This window comes from Triplophysa dalaica, chromosome 1, assembly GCF_015846415.1.
Source record: "Triplophysa dalaica isolate WHDGS20190420 chromosome 1, ASM1584641v1, whole genome shotgun sequence".
NCBI lineage: Eukaryota > Metazoa > Chordata > Actinopteri > Cypriniformes > Nemacheilidae > Triplophysa > Triplophysa dalaica.
The window spans coordinates 3,714,742-3,733,893 of NC_079542.1; the positions used below are offsets into that span (position 1 = coordinate 3,714,742).

Sequence of the window (19,152 nt, forward strand, 5' to 3'; positions counted from 1 at the left end):
TTTTCATTTGGCATTATTAAACCTTTTAATAAGTAAACGTGTTGATGATACATTTGTAAATAACGTATCTTTTAGATCAATATCCAATTTCCATTTGCACATCACAATGCATATGTGCTTGTTTGGTATACCAACATTAAAAAGATTTCAAATATAGTTTAATGGGGTGCACTTGTTTGTAAAGGCTTCATATTGAGTCTGCCTTTGCTTTCTATTTGTCATTTTCAATATGGTGAAATAATAATTCCACAATAGGTTTGTGATGAACCTATTGAGAATGATAGATCACCTGTCTACCTGTGACTACATTTACATGTGTCGTTGTAAGAGCAGCCACAGTAATTTGATCTAAGACAAACCTTAAAATCCCTGCAAGCCTGATTGCTGGCTTTCCAATGCATTCAAGATATTTTACTAAGTCATAATGGACTGTGTAGGCTGATAAAATGACGCCGCCTATTATTACGTTTATGGAAGAGCAATAAACATAGTCGATAAGTTTTACTAACTGTAAAAACTGACCAGTCTTACTTTTCAGATTTCTATTAGATCGATCGAAAATATGTCACGCCCAGTCTTGAAGAAAACAAATAGATGACTGGCTATGCAGTTTATCCAACCACCAAAAGGGGTTTTACATCTTTGGAAATTTTAATGTGGTTACCAGATGAAAGGCACTAAACATCCTGCTAAAGGTGTGCTGCGAAAGGCACGGAGAACCTCTGCTGGACTATTTTATAAATGATATGTCTGTTTAGTGAAATGCTCATGGAACTGGGTAGTTGCATGTTTATACTGGAAAAGCTTTCACCTTACTGTGGCAGAGCGGAAAAACCGGTTGTTTAGACATTAAAAGATTGGACTCACCGTGTAAGGAGCAGATTGTCTTTAGGTGCCTGGGAAAGGTTGATGAAGCTTCCTATTCAAACAATCTAGTGACAGCAGAAAGATGGTGGAGTACGTTTGCATCAATGAGGAACAAAGGTAAATTGTTTTGTTTTAAAGTGTCCACTTCCATATTCATTTTGTATATGAAAGGCATAATACGTATTAACGGATATATGAGTTTTAGATAGTCGCAAGATCTTTGAATGAGTTTGTGCTGTATTGCATCCCTGTCTGTAATCATCCTAACTAAAATCTTTTTGTTTCTTTGCATCTTTACATAGACATGTGAAAAGACTTGAATTTAGAGATAAGATCAGATCTCTGCGTTCATGCGTCTTCTCCATCCCTTTGCTGGTCCTGTTCCTGTTCTACTACATTGATCCCTATGTATTAACAGAGACCTGGGCATTAACCGTCGGATTTCTTTCCGAGACATTTATCATAAGCAACGAATCACAGTCTTTGAGGCTTTCTGATCAATATTACGTGAATTATCCGCAGAAGTATCATTTTGTCACAAATGAGCCCGAGAAATGTCGGAAGGAAAACACTTTTGTGGTTTTGATGGTGCCAGTAGCTTCAGGCAACACGGCCGCCCGGGATGCCATCCGTGCAACGTGGGGTACGGAGAAGTTGGTGGAGAACAAGGTGGTGAGCATGTTCTTTCTCCTGGGTTCGTCAAGCTCAGAAAAAAACACAAAGGTAAAAAAACAATTGCTGGAGGAAAGCACCAGGTATCACGATATCCTGCAATGCGATTTCTTGGACACCTACCATAATCTCACAATTAAGACGATGGTGATGCTTGAATGGTTAGCTCGATACTGTCAGAACGCTTCTTATGCCATGAAGGTCGACTCTGATATATTTCTCAACGTCAACAACTTAGTGAAAATGCTTCTGTCTGCACCAACTGAGAACTATATGACTGGACTTGTGACTAGGGCTGGTAGGGTATTGAGGGACCCTCGCTCTAAATGGTACCTTCCAAAAACCGTTTACACCCCAGCTTTGTATCCACCCTACGCTCTGGGATTGGGGTATGTGCTCTCTTTAGACCTGCCGAAGAAGCTTGTTGAAGCAGCCAAACGCGTCAAAGCAGTTTACATAGAGGACGTCTATTTGGGAATGTGCATGAAGCATTTAGGAATATCACCAACTTATCCATCAAGAAACGACTTGTTTCACGTGTTCCCTGTGAAATATAACCGCTGCCGATATTCCAAACTCATCGCCACGACTACACGAAGTTTAAGAGATCAAGTAGAGTTTTGGAAGGATTTGCAAAAACCACAGCGACCTTGCTAGGGATCATATGCAACTGTATTTATGATGGTCATCAGATAAGCCAACAGGTTAAGACAAACATAGGATAGGACCAAATCTGTGGTATTTAAATGTAAACTGTGAAATCCAGGATAAACTCACATTATGTAATTATGAGATTAGAAGCAACACGATATATGATATCTTTTGAGATAACATACTCAAATTTCTTTTTATAATATATAACCCAGTTTGTGAAAACCAATCTAATTATGAGATAAAGTTTGATTTCAGATATTGATTTCACTATAATTTCAATCTCTGATATGGTTTTACTCCGTCAATAGTAAAGATAACAAATTTATATTTTTCACAGAATGTTCTTTACATTATGCAGGACGATTTTATGTAAAAAAATCAGTAAATGACAAAAAAAGAGACCTTAGCTAGGTTTTCACACACTATAACAAATGTTTAAAACCAAGATAAAATAAAGACTCACTTTAAGAATAAACTTGACTTTTTATATATTAATTGAAATAATTAAATGTATTTTGTTTCTTCAGTGTTTCTATTTGTGCGCTGTTATATTGTATTGTAGTTAATGCACTTATATTGCCATTAGTAAATGGTGTCCGTAATAGCCTTTTAGTTTTTGCAACTCATGGCCAGATGGTCACGTCCTAACAGGAAAACGATGTAATGAGGCTTTTACTTGGGTGTGGCACGTGTATTTGTTAAACAAATGTTTATGAAGTGCTTTTTAGGTGTGATGAATACTGGGCCCGTTCAAGCTCAAACCTGTTTGCAACGGTGTGCAACAGGCCCAGCGTTCCACCTCGAAGGACTCATCCCTTTGCCCTAAGCCCTTCGAATAGTTTACCCTGCGGAGTAAGAGCTTTGAAGGGTTAAAGGGTGTAAAGGGGAACAAACAACTGTTTCTTGAAGTGCCCTTCTGCGTCATCATCCCGTGCCCATAAGGAGGTGGCGCCACCAGGCAAAGAATCTTCGCAAAGAATTATGGGAGCCCGAAGTGACCATCAGTTGTACCCTTCGAAATCCTTAATTCTGAAGGGCCCTTTAAAGTGGCCAGTTATGAGCACTTTGGTTTGGAACAACCCTTCAGTATGGGGGCCATGATTGTGTCCGCTGCAGCTCCATATACGCAACAATTCAAGACATGTATTTTGGAGAATTCAACACATTTATAACGATTTCTTTAGGCTCCAAAAAACTCTTTAAAAAAACACACAAAGAATGGCCTGCTCAGCTGCCATAGTTCAACTCTTCCGTCATCACAACAGGTTGTTCAACCGCACCACCATTTCTGTTTAAAAATCGTTTTGCAATGTTTTGTCGGAGGTAAACGCGGCACTGTTTATAGAGTACTTTTAAGTCGGCATTCAATAAAAAAACGCCAATTCAAATTGATTTACAAAGTGTAGCACATTTATTTAATTAATTTGCACTTGTGATGAATACCAGTAGGCTACACACACACAAAGCAGTTTATCCTTCCAGAATGTTTACTTCTGTGATCCTTTCTCATATTTTTGTACAACTTTAATACAATAAACAAGATATGAAATGTACAGATTGCGCACACATTTGTTTGGTTAAAGGGGTCATATGGCGTGAAGACAAGTTTTTCTGTGTGTTTGGTGTGTTGTCCATGTATGTATTAGACAAGCAAAATTGCAAAAATTAAAGTATTGGAACGAAAGATGCATTCTATCTAAAAGCAAATGCTCACCCAGACCTGTCTGAAACACCTCGTGGAACCACACCCCCACAAATCTATGTCAGTTTGCAATATGATTTGACTAAGACCACCCAAATGTATACGCAAGTAAGGTGGGCATACCAGTCAGTACAATTGCTTTGGGACCTGATGTTCCAAATATGGTAAGAGGCGTTTCATATCATTCACACGCTTGCATTTTTTTACCAATCCGTACGCACTAGTGAAGTGGTCAATTGTAGAACACCTCGCTTTTCAGAGCGATGAGCTTCATAAAATATCCATACGTTTAAGAGAGGCGGCGCAAAGAGGAGATACAAACATGCACGGCATGTAAACACATTGCATTACATCAGAAACAAACGATAACATTCTTTTAAGCCGTGACATATGAAATGCACGCAATGCAATCTGAACATGGGTGTACACATGATAGAACTTTATTCTTACATTACATCAATCTCAACTTAACTTACAAGAATCAATAATTCAAATGCGAATGCATGTACAGGGTATTGAAATACTCTTTCATACTGTCAAAGAATGACTAAACCTCGACCCAAATGTCTTTAATATGGGACGCGATGGGGCATGTGATTTGTTGAATGTAGTGCACGGATACGCCCCTTCACATATCGAGTTGCTTTTGAGTCTGAATGAGAGAGATGTCATTCATGAATGGGTAAGACGAACTGGTATATCTCGGTCCTGAACGAATGAGAGATCTTGTTACATCTTGTTTGTGAGTGAAAAGAACCGATTTTGTTGAACGATAATAAACACATTGTTGGTGAACTGCCTTTAACAGTTTCTGTCTCTTTCATTCACACGCACGTTCTGCCTCGTTATTTCTCACTAATAACTTCACTGAAGCTGCATAGCACTAACTTAAAAGAATAAGGGTTTGGAATTTGTAACAGAGGTTTGTTTAACTGTTTGCTGGGCCGGAACTCGTGGCAGCAGAAAGTCGTTCCCAATTTTATACAAAAAAAGGAGGGTTTTAAAGACACGTCGACATGTCGTTTCACCAAATTTCCTTCGGTACAGACTTAGCCCAAATAAACTGCTGACCTGTGGCCCATTTAAGAAAGTGTTCCCCTTGCCCAGATCTGGTCCACATCTTCTTAGCCACAACTCGACCGGATCTGTGCCATAGTTCCACCAGTAGTGAAACATATGATAAAGAATAATGTGGCACATATGTGGACCTTATACGTCATTCCTGTTTGGCTGAGTTCAGTAAAGGACTGACAACGGCCCTTACATGGGCCACATGTGGCTGATCGACCAGAAGCCAGCAATCTCCCAGAAATTAACAATATTTACACCACACCATTATTTTTATTTCCAATATTCACAATCAACAATATTAGACACAAACACTGATGCACAATTTTTTTATTACAGATTATGCAAAAGCCATTTTAACCCTCTAGCAAATCACACACTCATGTACACAAATGTATTAAAAGTCATGTGCTTTTGTCATGTTACATGTACTCAAATATCAGTAGGTGCTCTTTATTCATTTGTAAGCAGTTTTTTAAATGATGTGTAACATTCAAAGAGTCTATATCTTGCATTATTTTACACAAAAAAAATGTGAAGAGTAACTTAACATTCTAATACCCGGTTTCACAGACAAGGCTTAAGGCTAGTTCCAGACTAAAACAAAATTTTGAGTTGTCTTAACTGAAAATAATGTGCACTGAAGTAGCATAATAATTTACTCTCTGTCAAAAGTTTGATTTGTATATGACCGCCTGTCAAAGTTCGGTCAACCAGTCACTCAAACAGACACTTTTATGGCCTGTCAATCTTGATGACAGTTATGTTTTATGGCTGTTGTTGAGGACTCCTCTGACCTCAACCCTTCCTTCAGTGGGTCTAACTACCTACACCCCCTCATCACTCCCTAATCACAAAGTGTGTTTTAATCCTGTTTTGATTTTACATTAGGCTATTTGTGAAAGACGTTTGTAAATTAGAGAGATAAAATAAATGTTTTATGAGGGGTTTTCTTCTAAGAGTGTTGTTTCCTTGTTTTACGGCTTTTATCATGCAAATGAGTGAATTGAGACTTGAGGCTTGCGATCTTATCAAAGTGTGACTGCCCACCTACAATCTCATGTAAGTCATTTGACCAGTCAATCAAAGTAAGCTGGGCTTTTATGATCCGTCAGTCTTGTTTGACAGTCTATATTTTACGACTTTTGTTGTTGTAGAACCTATCCCTGCAATAAAAGGAGTTTTCATCCTTCTGGTTTTGTAATTCAGGAATAACAAAAAAAATAGTCAATATCTTCTTCTTCAATTGTCCTAGTTCTACACTGTTTTATTTAATAAATGTTAAGTTTCAGATGATATCTTAAGATCTACCAGAAGGATGGTGCTATCCCCTATAGTTCTAACCATGGGTTAAAATACAATTGTTTAGCACTTCTTTGAAAATTCTGGATCTATTACTGTATTCTTTAAAAATGTAGAATAGTCCAATACCTTCTTGGCATCCTGTTGAGTCACAACAGTGGGGTTTTAAATGTAGCTACTACACTCAAAAAAATGAAAATTGGCGGTTGTTGGTCCAAAGAATGTAACTATGTTTAAATTAAATAATGTGGTTACGTTTGAGCATTAAAATTAAGACAGTCATATTGACAGAATTAGAAAAAGTGACATTTCACATTTACACAGCTCACTTATGTTAAATGAATGAAACGGAATTGCGTTGCTTCTGCAATACCGCACTTTGGTCAGCAGGTGGAGCTATATCTGCACATGCGCAGATGGAAAGCACATTCAACGATCGTCGTTCAGCTCACTCACTCAAAGTCTCTCAACGCCATTTTAAGTGAATCAAATTCAACATTTCCCAATCTACATTCTGTCTTTATGTGGACACAGGTGCACTCAAAAAAAATGTTTTTGCTGCCTGTTCAATTTACTTAACTTGCTTAAGTTAAATCAACACAACTTTTGGAAAATATGGTTGCAACATGATTGTTTTATGTTTAGTCATATAACTGAATCCATTCATGTTGGGACAACATAAAGGAGTTGTGTTGTGTTAACATAAAATAGTTATAATAGGGCAGAGGACTTATATTTCCCAGCATGCTTTGCGTACACTTCATTTTGAGAGTTATTTAAATAAGTGTTTTATATTGTGCACTTTTCAGTAAAAAGAAACACTTGTTAGTGTTTAATGTTCATTTATCTTAAAAGTTTTAAAGAGTTAGTTATATTTTTGAGTTTGGTGATTACCCTTGTTCAGAAAAGTGTTGCCTTTGGTTAGGTCGTGGGCGGTAACAATAATTGTTTTGCATTTCTGTTGAGTTCTATTTTCTCAATATCATCTTATTGAAGTTAAATGAGATAATGTCTAATAAATGTTACAAATGTATAATATAAAAAATGTTGAGCAATTCATTTTATTTTAGTGTTTTTATTTGACCTACAGACTTAGTTGCTCTAAGTTCCATTCATTAAGCGATTCATTAAGTACATTAAGTACATTAAGCGATTCATTAAGTACAATCAACACAAATGGATAACATTAGCAAAGCTTATTTCTGTTAAATAAATTGAACTAAATCAGGTCATCTTAGATCAAGCTATAGTCATTAAATTCAAGACAATAATTTACATTTATTTAAAATAAGTGTGTGATGTACCATTTAATTAACAAAGTTATGAGCGATTTACTTAAAACATTATGTTACGATTAATTGTATATTACCTTTTCCATTTAAGCAACTAAGTTTTGTGGGACCAGTAGACATAACTTTATTAATTAAATACAACATTTCATTTCTAAGAGTGTAGCTTCTGTTTATGGTAATAGGTCAAATAATTTTTGGGGGACTCAAACACCCCTACATCCACTTTCACAGCTTAACTCATGAGACTGCCTCAGTCTGAGACTATAGTTGTTTCTTTTTTTTTTAAACCCTCTTCATCGCCATTATTTCATATTATACATCTGATAGCAAAGAAGTCTAAACAGATTGTTTCCATTTCACATTGTTTTATATTGGGCATATATATGTTGGTGTTAAACAAATGGTTAAATGCTTTTATTAACAGTTCTCTTCAGATATGAACTTTACACGAACAAAGTATAAGTCGAATCAACTGGGCATGTTTTATATAATTGTCATCCTTTTCTTGTTTTGCGTGTTTTTCACTCAAAACATGTGTTGAATATAATTCCCTTTCTGGCAGAAACCAACCGAACGTATTAAAAATAATAGCAATTGAAGGGCACTCTACAAGTCTTTTAAGTACCACTATATTTTCCCGTGTGTTAAAGAGTACCTAGCATATGGTTTTTTAGGCCCTACTTTGGTTTATGGAGTGTCAAACAACAAGTTTATGTACATACAATGTGTAAAAATACTATAATTTCGTAATAATAGGCAGTTATTCGTACCTTACTTCTTGACTGACTCTCAAATGATTCGTTCCGTGATTGATCTGTCTAGGCCCCGTCTACCCGCTAACCTTGTGTCATGTGATTGGTCAGATGGTGTAGTCAGTTGTTATTGGTCAAACGCATTCATCATTTGTCGCAAATGGAACCCCCCTACCATCATTACAGGATTACGGTTTACATGTGGTTGGATGTCATGTATATTATATGTGTAGCTAGAGATGACGGCGATTTTACCCTACCAATTTGAGCCCGAGTCTGACGAGGAAGAAGATGCTAATACACCACAAACTCCACCACGACTGGAGCAGGATGTTTGTCAGTGGCAAGTGACAACTCTTGTCATAAATACTCCCAGTGTGACAACATGCATGTTGTGCTTTTGCTCTTCAATGAAATAAAATATTTTTTTTCATAAAATACTGTTAATACGTTAGTAATACTGTTATTTCGTCTTAACTGTGCGTTGTCTTGGTACATAGAGCATTTTAGAAAGTCGACGTTATGAAAAATTATTGTAGTATCACCCAAATATATCTATATAGGTGCACGTGCGGCAAATGTGTCAAAATGCAAAGTTAATAGCAAGATAAACAAACTGTAACACCCCAGAAATAACACTGCGGTAAGGCCAGCCTCCACTTTGAAAACGTCGGTCAAGCCAGCCCTGTGCGCGCATATTTGAAAGATCGCGGGACGACAAATTTCAAAATAAAAGCGGTATCGGACTCTCTCAGTCGTAAGTGTTTTAACGGTTGCAAGTGATTTTGCTAGGGCAATGAGAGACGACGTTAAAGGGTTACTATTCAGTTTCTATAATGTTTTGATTAATTTCTAGGCCGTTGATTAGGTATTTTGATGGTTATAAGAGTGTAGCTATGCAGTTGTGTGGCGTTTTGGGTGGTTGCTAGGGCGTTGCTAAGGCATCCTGGGGGTTGGTTTTGACCTAGTGGGCCAGTTGTGGCCTAGTGGTTAAAGAGACAGACTCATATGGCTGACCATAACTGACAAATAGGTAATATTTCATACACCATATCAGGACCTTCTGATGTGGAGTTTTTGTAATAAAAGTCCCCTCAATATCCTGACTGTTTATTCTTTATCTTCAGATAGGTATTAAAAATAAACTACCTGTTTCTTGAAAGTGATTTCACCTCAGAATCATAGTACACCATCTCAGATTGACACTCAAACAATATCAGGACTTTCTGATGTGGAGTTTTTCAATAAAAGTCCCCTCATTGCCGCTGTCAAACTACTTCTTTTGTTCAACACTCCCATTTACCTTCTCCCATGCTACACTTGCCTCACAGATAATTAACTGTGTAATTTATTTTACAACTACCTTTTTTTTAGAAAAAGCTATCTTTACCACTGTAATTGTGTTTGTGATACATGTTGTTCATATATTTGCTATTTATGTGGCCTTCACAGACTGCATAAAGGCTTCTTGATTTTGTCCAGGTAAAGGCATGCATTACCCTATAATCACATTTTCGATTTTTACACAGTACTATGCTTTTGGTTCTGTAAGGCTGGGGCTAAGGTGTCCACAACAAAAGGGTACCACATCCCGGGAAACACAGAACTTCATCCAATACAATGAACTCCCCACAGGCATCTCAATCTCAGACAGCATACAACAATGAGTGATGATTGCCAACTCACACCTTTACATCCGTTCTCTTCTCCCCCTCTCCTCTTTCTCTCAAACTGAACTCAGAGCAATTCAAAGCTCACCCATGAACTTGATTTGACAAATACCATATCTTATATATAATCTTCACATGCATATTTGTTATAATTTAAAATGTCTCAGTTTGATTGGTACAATGGTCTCATATCCACAGCAGTAGAGCAGATCATTACATTGAAGATATTAAAGATATTCTGCTCACTGTTGATATTATGTCTTCATGCAAATGCCCATTTGTGGCCTGATCAGATCCAGGACAGAGTCCTTTACAATGTAAATTGTTGTTGTGTGGAGGAAGGGTAATTTCCTCTGAGTATTTAAGGTAAGCTGGCAAAATGTTCTTGGGAATTCTTAACATGATAAACCCGATGGTGCTGTGTTTGCATTCAGACTGCGATCGCATCTTTTTCTACTGTCAGATATCCGTTTTCTTAGACTCGTAGTCTAATCTTTGAGGATTTGATGTTTTGTTTTTGCATTCTCTGAATTGAATTGTAATTGGTAAGAAACATTTACCTGAACCTTTGAATTGTCATGTTTGAATTTGTTCTGCATTATTCTTATTTAATGCACTTCAGTACATCACACTATATCCTTTGTTACCGCAAATCTACGTTCAGGTTAGTGACGGACTAAAAAATTTGGTGGAGCATTGGGGCACACCAGCTGAGATTTTAGAGCTCGGCTGACTACTTGACATTAGTTTAAGTCTACTTAGACCTTAGGGGCTAATGTTTCCATTTAGAACAGCACATATGTTGTCTGACCAATCAAAATAAGGTAAGTCCCAAACCTCTGGATATTGGAATATTATTCTAACTAAGTGTACATTGGAAACTATGGTATGATTACGCAAATACCTTCAGAGGAATTAAGATTGGTCTAAGATTGAAGTAAGAGTGGTCATGACCTCTGGTAAGAAATAATCATTACTTTAGTTAAGTTTTTATAGTCTAAGGGGACTAGATAAAATAATACTTTCTGAGTGTTACTAGTCATAGAACCCCTGGCAGTGACCAAGACTGACGAGTTTGTGACCGTGAGATTCGCTAACGGCCGGCGCGAGACTCTAAGATACACTGAGAATCGGATGAATGAGTGTAATTTACAATAAGGCAGAAGAACCAAACATTGACCAAAATTGCAGGATTATTATCACGCATAATAATCAAATACAAATAATATCATTCAACAAGGTTTCTACAAGAGACCATTCCAAATGTTCATTTGTATTATGTAGAAAAATCCACAGGCAAAACCAAGTTACAATAAAAAAATCCACATAATGTAGAGACAACATCTGTTAGCAAACCAACTTGTAAAATGTAATTATATTTCACATATTACTTTGCATTACTTCACATACCATGGTGACAATGACGCCACAGCTACTGGCATCCTGCTGGGTTGGAAGGGTCAGCACTCATCTCCATTTTCCATTTTATTTTCCATTTTATGTTCTGCCACTCTGTTTTCCTATGTCACTCACTTCTTATTTTTAGGTAGCTGAATGTGATTTTTTATGTTAGTTATTGAAATTGATATTTAGAACACAGAAAAAAATAGATACATTTGTTACAAATTATAAATTATCGGGGCGTAAAGAGTTAATAATAAGCAGACAAAATTTCACATCCTTTTTTAGATAAAACATAAATAGCAATTTAAAAGTAATATGATTTTATTTGGTAATTAATTTCCCTTAAAAATGTGTGAGCTGCAAAATCGTGGACAGCCACATTTAATAGCTTGTATAACTGTTTGATATCTGTCAATATCAGTTACATTAAAATATGGCAAATAATGTAAAAAAAATATTCTGGATCAGCATTAAACCATCTGAACAGGTGTAGAGCATGGTACATCAAGTATGGACAGAAAAATGAAAAAAGACTATTCGTGATCACTATTGTGATCAATTGGCTTTAATGTGTAAATCAGAATAATTTCTAAAACATAGTAATAAGATGTACATTCATATAGCCAGGGAAAGCAGTTATGTTCACACAGTGGCGGCTCCAGACAATTTTGATTAGGGGGGCAATGGGGGTCCTGGTCATTTCAAGGGTGGTCTCATGAAAAACAAAAAAAATACACTGGACACGGCTAATAACTGCATATTACTGCTACTAAACAAATAAAACCAGATCCATGCACATTCGTTAAAGTTGGCAAAGGGATTATATTAGCCGCTAAACTTGTTGCAAAACCAACTGTTAGTTTATCTTGAAATATGATGATTTATTCAGAACATGAATTTAAGTTTAACAGATGATAAAAGCACCCTCTCAAAAATTAACCATGGTTTTATTAAAGTAATAGTATAGTATCATGGTTTTAGAACAGTAAAAGTTTGTAACAAAGTGATCTTCTGTCTTTAGTATTAAAGTTAGTTTAATATATATTTTTTAATTAAGTTTAGCCTAATCATAGTAATTAAACTGATAAAGGTAGTTCCACTGTGAACTTGTTTCAAACTATGGTAGATTTGGTCTATAATCATTTGATGTGTTTGATTTCATTTCTCTTCAATCTTTACATTTGCAGATGTCTACTTTAATCTTGCGATAGATGTTGAACCTAAAACCCAAAACCAAGTGTGAAAAGACAGTACTGTGTATAAACAACTGAGTTTCACTGATAAAGGTCAGTTTGTGCTGTTATGTTTCCAGAGTATGCCTAACCGTATTGTGTTTTTGTACATGCTCCTGCTCGTGCATGTACTGCAAAGTATACTGTAATCACTAATCAGCATGCCACTTGTGTACAGACCTGTGCATGAAGACTTGCTTTTGTGTATTTATTTGTTAGGCCGTCATATATAGGTTGTGTTGCAGAGTGATGCAGAAGGAAATTAAGCACTCTTCTTCTTTGGCCCAAGTAAGACTAGATAAAGTTTTTTACACAATGACCAATGTACAACTTTCATGTGTTACAAATAGTTCTGTGATTTATTTCACTGCTTATTTATTCAGTAAAGTTTGGGAGTTATAATTTAACTGAGGGATAGGCAAAATATTTAGGAAGATGCGATACAATCTTTTTGTACATTCTTAACAAGCAGATGTTTTAATATTTAACAGTCAATTTAAGACATAATGACATGTAAATAAATAACTTTATTTATTATAAGATTACAATTGTATTGTATAAAAGAGGACTGTACATCTGAGCTGTGTTTTGACAATTTCTTAACATTGGATTTTTTCAAAACAAATTCTTAGTCATCAGTATACTGATTTAATGTTATAAGTCTTGTTATGTTTTTTTCAGTTAAAGCCTTCGCAAGTTACCCATTGTTCTTGGGGCATAGATGCAAACAGAATTTACAAAACGATTGATTGAAAAAACATTTGAATATACACTCACCTAAAGGATTATTATGAACACCATACTAATACTGTGTTTGACCCCCTTTCGCCTTCAGATCTGCCTTAATTCTACGTGGCATTAATTCAACAAGGTGCTGAAAGCATTCTTTAGAAATGTTGGCCCATATTGATAGGATAGCATCTTGCAGTTGATGGAGATTTGTGGGATGCACGAAGCTCCCGTTCCACCACATCCCAAAGATGCTCTATTGGATTGAGATCTGGTGACTGTGGGGGCCATTTTAGTACAGTGAACTCATTGTCATGTTCAAGAAACCAATTTGAAACGATTGCAGCTTTGTGACATTTGGAGCTTTGTGGAAGTAGCCATCAGAGGATGGGTACATGGTGGTCATAAAGGGATGGACATGGTCAGAAACAATGCTCAGGCAGGCCGTGGCATTTAAACGATGCCCAATTGGCACTTAGGGGCCTAAAGTGTGCCAAGACAACATCCCCCACACCATTATACCACCAATTGCATTAATGAGAAATGAACAGGTGATCCTAATAATCCTTTAGGTGAGTGTATATGGGGAAGAGGCCTGCAATGAATGTTTTTAAGGGGGGGTATGATGTTTTGGTTAAACAGTCTGATTAAATAACAACTAAATGTACTTCATTTTTATTTGTATTGGCTTTTGCTTGGATTTATGGCACGTAATTTATTTAAAGTTTAATTCTTTCAGAATCTAAAGTAAATGATCCAAACTGAATTTTTCTATAAGTAATAATTTGAGGGATTAAATTCTACATTCATAAAGACTTTGTTTAGCCTTTTTAGGTTTTGATTCAGAATTAATCAGTGTTTTGAACCAATCCGTTTGATGATTTATAATAATTCAAATTATATATTTATAATTATACATTTGAAATATTCATTGCACAGCATTATTCATGTATTTTTTATTTCAGTCTACAAAACAATCATGGTTCCTCTGAGTAAAACAAACTTTTGATTTTAAAGATTAAAACAATTAATTTTAATGTAAACGATAACACGGATTAGCAAATGGGTTTTACTTGTTGGTATATTTAGATATGTGTAGGAGCTAAATCTAAAACTTTAAACCATTGCGTTGTTTGATCCCGAGATTGGTAGGTTTACGTGCTTTCATCATGTACTGTTGTTTGTCTCTTTGTTTCATCTCCATAAAGAACGAAAAGACCATTTCTTTTTGCATCATCATAGAGTTTATTGGCTCCACATCAACGTGCATAATCCAATGTATTTACAGACGTAATGTGCTACAATTTCCATGATTTTGCTGCGTGGTTGCGAATGCGTTAAAAAGCTTTTTGCCCTTTTTTGCACCTGTTTTACACCATTAGTTAGGTCGCTAAAGTACAAAAATACACCACCGTGTTAACAGCGCCCCTCATAGGCTAAAAATGGAAATAACACCCTATTACACAGTTTGGCTCGTACATATATGTTTTTATATATTTTCTTTATTTTAAAGTTCTGTAAAAAAGGATACTGAGGGGATTTAAAAGATCTACATTTATTTATAATTTGTTGCCAATATTAGTTATTAATTAAATTACACAAAGCATGGTCCGTGTACGTTTTATTCATTTGATATCCTATATTAAATAAATTAATGGAAACTGAAAGATGACTCGTTTTTTCATTTTTCGTTTAGTTCAACAAACGAAAAATTAGATTTCGCCCCGATTTTTCATTTTTCGTTTGTCGTTTAAAAAACGGATTTCGGACTCAATATGGGATTCGTACATGTGGGCGGTGCTGTAACGCCCCTTTCACTCGATTGGTCAAATCGCTCACCATTCTGTACGGACTTAATTCTACCCAGCAGATTAAGAGTCTGTACGAGTGCGATACTGACAAGTGTTTGCACTTTAAAATATGTTTACTTGAACCACCAGACAGCCTCGCATATCTTAGATCCGCTAGGTTAAGAGGGACGTGCTCACTGGACTTTCTCTTGTTTTCTGTGCACCTTGTCTCACAGCAGTTTAGGCATTGTTATGTTTTTTGTTATAAATCAGAAATGACAAGGATGCATTTTCCCGCAATAGAAAGTGGGTTGGATTGTTTCCCCGGTGTGGGCGTGGCCTAAATGCGCTCTCTCTTTATGCGCTAGCTCAAGTTCAAAGTCTACTCCTGATGCAAGTTGGGCCAATTTTCACTTATTTTAATGTTTATTGTTATAAAAAAGTGGATGAATAGGCTCTATATCACGAACTTTGATACAGATCATTTAGATCAAACTCCAAAAATTCCATGATGACCATAATTCTTAATGCTGTCCACAAGAGGGGGTGTCAGCCTCTTTCAATCTAATTTATCCACTCTCCATACAGATAAAGTATGAATATGTCGTAGCTGTATTTCTGAGAACAAACATCACACATAAGGAACATCATGAATCTGCACAGTTGGGAGCCTGCATGCAGATGTGTATGTTAGTTTGTAAAACACAAAATTTAATTCTGCAAAAAATTATTTTATTCTCACAACATCACATGTAACCAAACTAAATGTGACCTGAAATGTTTTAGAAATTTAAGTCAATTTATCACAAATAATTTTCTTTCAACAGCGACAATTTTATAGTACAAGTTTATGAACATTGCTGAACTTAAAACAGCATTCTGTAATGATGATTGGGAACATTCATCGATTCATGTTTAAGGAGAAATAGTTCACGCCATGAAAGTGAAAGTGACCGATTCGTCAGGTATGGTGACCCATACCCGAAATGTGACCTCTGCTTTTAACCCATCCAGTGATTAGTGAGCACACACACAGCAAGTGATGAACACACGTACACCCGGAGCAGTGGGCAGATATCACTGCAGCGCCCGGGGAGCATGTAGGGTTAGGTGCCTTGTTCAAGGGCACCGCAATCGTTACCCGCCGGGCCTGAGGATCGAACCGGCAACCTTCTGGTCACAAGGAGATGGTGGTCTAGTTGGTTAAACCACTGAACTGGTAATCAAAAGGTTGCTGGTTCGATCCCAGCAGCCACCAGTGTGTCCTTGAGCAAGACACTTTACTCCATGTTGCTCCAGGGGCATTGTCCCTGTAATAAGTGCACTGTAAGTCGCTTTGGATAAAAGCGTCTGCCAAATGACTAAATGTAAGTCCAACTCTCTAACCATTAGGCCATTATGACTACTACTAACCGTAATTGCCCCATCAGTTATATTCCAAAAATAAAAAATTCAATCAATATTCTTCTCACCAATAATTATTGTGATCCGAGTAAATTATATGTACAGTATGCATGTATGTATGTACAGTGAGGGAAATAATTATTTGATCCCAACACTGATTTTGTAAGTTTGCCTGCTTACAAATAAATGCAGGACCTATAATGTTTAGGTTTATTTTAACTGATAGAACCTGAAAATCAACCAAAAAATCAGTGGAAATAAAGGTTATAAATTGATTTGCATTTCAGTCAGTGAAATAAATATTTGATCCCCTACCAACAAGCAAGAATTCTGGCCCCAAAGATTGGTTATGTGCCTACATGGCCCACAGATTAGTCCTGTCACTTTAAGACAGTACTCCTAAATCATCTTATGTTTATAAGAGAGGCCTGCCAACAGAATCTGTATCTCCCATTTCAACCTCTCCACCACTATGGTCAACCAAAGAGTGGCTTAAGGAGACGCACATTAAATGTCCTAGCCAGTCTCTAGACCCTAGTCCTATAGAAAATCTGTGAAGGAGGTTAAAACTACAATTTACTGAGCGACAGCCAAGAAACCTTAAAGATATAAATAGTGGCCTAATGGTTAGAGAGTTGGACTCGTTACCAGAAGGTTGCCGGTTCGATCCTCACGGCCGGCGGGTAACGATTGTGGTGCCCTTGAACAAGGCACCTAACCCTACATGCTCCCCGGGCGCTGCAGTGATAGCTGCCCACTGCTCCGGGTGTACGTGTGTTCACCACTTGCTGTGTGTGTGCTCACTAATCACTGGATGGGTTAAAAGCACAGGTCACATTTCGGGTATGGGTCACCATACCTGACGAATCGGTTGAATCTTATCTTATCTAGATTGACAGAGGAGTGGACTCAAATATATCCTGACACATGTTCAAACCTGGTGACCAACTATCAGAAATGTCTGACCTCTGTGCTGGCCAACAAGGGTTTCTCCACCAAGTACAAAGTTATGTTTTGCTTGGGGATCAAATTCTTATTTCACTGACTGAAATGAAAATCAATTTATAACCTTTATATAACATTTTCCCCTGATTTTTTGTTGTTGATATTCTGTCTCTATCAGTTTAAATAAACCTACCATGAAAATGATGGACCCTTCATTTCTTTGTAAGCAGGCAAACTTAAATCAGCAGGGGATCAAATAATTATTTCCCTCACTGTATGTATGATTAACAATAGTTTTAGCATTTGTCTTTTGTTTTAGTTTTTAGTTTAGGCATTGACTCTTTGTTTCCAGTTTAAAATAACAGCTTTATCTAATTGTGAGAATCTACATATCACTATGTTTTGCAAATGTTTGAGGGAGAAGTGTGTGTGTGTGTGTGTCTCTGTGTGTGTTGTGTGTGTGTGTTTGTGTGTGTGTTTGGTGGTGGAATGACTATCTGTAGGTGACCAGATTTATAGATATGCTAACCGTGTTGTGCCTAAACTAGGGCTTCTGTTGTCTTACAGTATTGAAGATATGCTGTGAACTGGACATCCATGTGTACTGTAGATATTATCTTAATTATCTTTGGCTTATTTGTATCAGTACCTATTGTGTGATTGCTCCTGTTTGACATGTCGCTTATTGCTCCCTGACCTCTCTGTAATACTCTTTGGATAAAAGCGTCTACTAAATGACTAAATGTTAATGTAAATACATAGTTCTATCATTTTGGTTTTGTAACAATTTCTGAACCAGCTCATGCAGACCGAATGAGAAACCCAATTATAAAGCAGAGTTATATACACTGCCCGTTCAAAAACAGTCAACAACAGCATGAATTCAACTAAGCAAATAGGTAGGAGCCTCCCATTGGATTTGAGGTCTAGGTTCAACAACGTTATGTGCCCAGAGAATGAGGTCAGTTGACTGAATGATCAAGTTATGCCATCAATGGGTTCTTTCCTTCCTGATGGCACGGGCAAATTTCAACATGACAATGGCAGGATTCATCAGGCTCAAATTGTGAAAGAGTGGTTAAGGAAACATATACATCATTTTCACTCATTGGCCACCACAGAGCCCACACCTTGACCCTATTGAGAATCTTTGGGATGTGCTGAAAAAGACTTTGCGTAGCGGGTAGACTCTCCCATCAATACAATATTAGTTTTATCGTTTAGATTTTGTAACAATTTCTGAATAAACTCATGCAGACCGAATGAAAAACCCATTTATAAAGCAGATTAGTTTTTGTTGAGAAAAACCAGCACATCTAAATTTTCAGGTGAAAGTCGAGTCTGTAAAGTACCCTAGGTGTCGACAGAGACACTTACATACAGATGTCACGGTTTGTGAAGCAAACACTCAAGACAAGCAGATACTCCAAACTGGTATAATTTAATCCACAGAGACACAGGAAAAAGCACAACACCATAAACACATTCAACAGCGGACAAATAACAAGACCAAAGGAATAAGACAGTAAACAAGGGGTAGACAAGTGATGGGAATAGTGTCCAGATGATGGGGATCAGAGTTATTCTGCTGTTTTTTTTTTATAATTGAGGAACATAAATTGCTGAATTGACGAAATGCATGCAGCAGGCAGTGAGTAGCTGGACTGAT

General features: G+C 36.8%; 1 protein-coding gene across 1 annotated transcript; it reads left to right on the forward strand.

Annotated features, from left to right (window-relative positions):
- Positions 1 to 949: 949 nt before the first annotated feature.
- Positions 950 to 2,196, forward strand: LOC130430277 (beta-1,3-galactosyltransferase 2). The gene is made up of 2 exons (XM_056759318.1): positions 950 to 984; positions 1,170 to 2,196. The coding sequence occupies exons 1-2, from the start codon at positions 950 to 952 to the stop codon at positions 2,194 to 2,196; spliced, it is 1,062 nt and encodes a 353-aa protein (XP_056615296.1).
- Positions 2,197 to 19,152: the final 16,956 nt, after the last annotated feature.

Coding starts and splice junctions, on each gene's coding strand:
- LOC130430277 (XM_056759318.1), top strand. CDS start 950: ATGGTGGAGTACGTTTGCATCAATGAGGAACAAAG. Junction 985..1,169: donor TGCATCAATGAGGAACAAAG/GTAAATTGTTTT, acceptor ATCTTTACATAG/ACATGTGAAAAGACTTGAAT.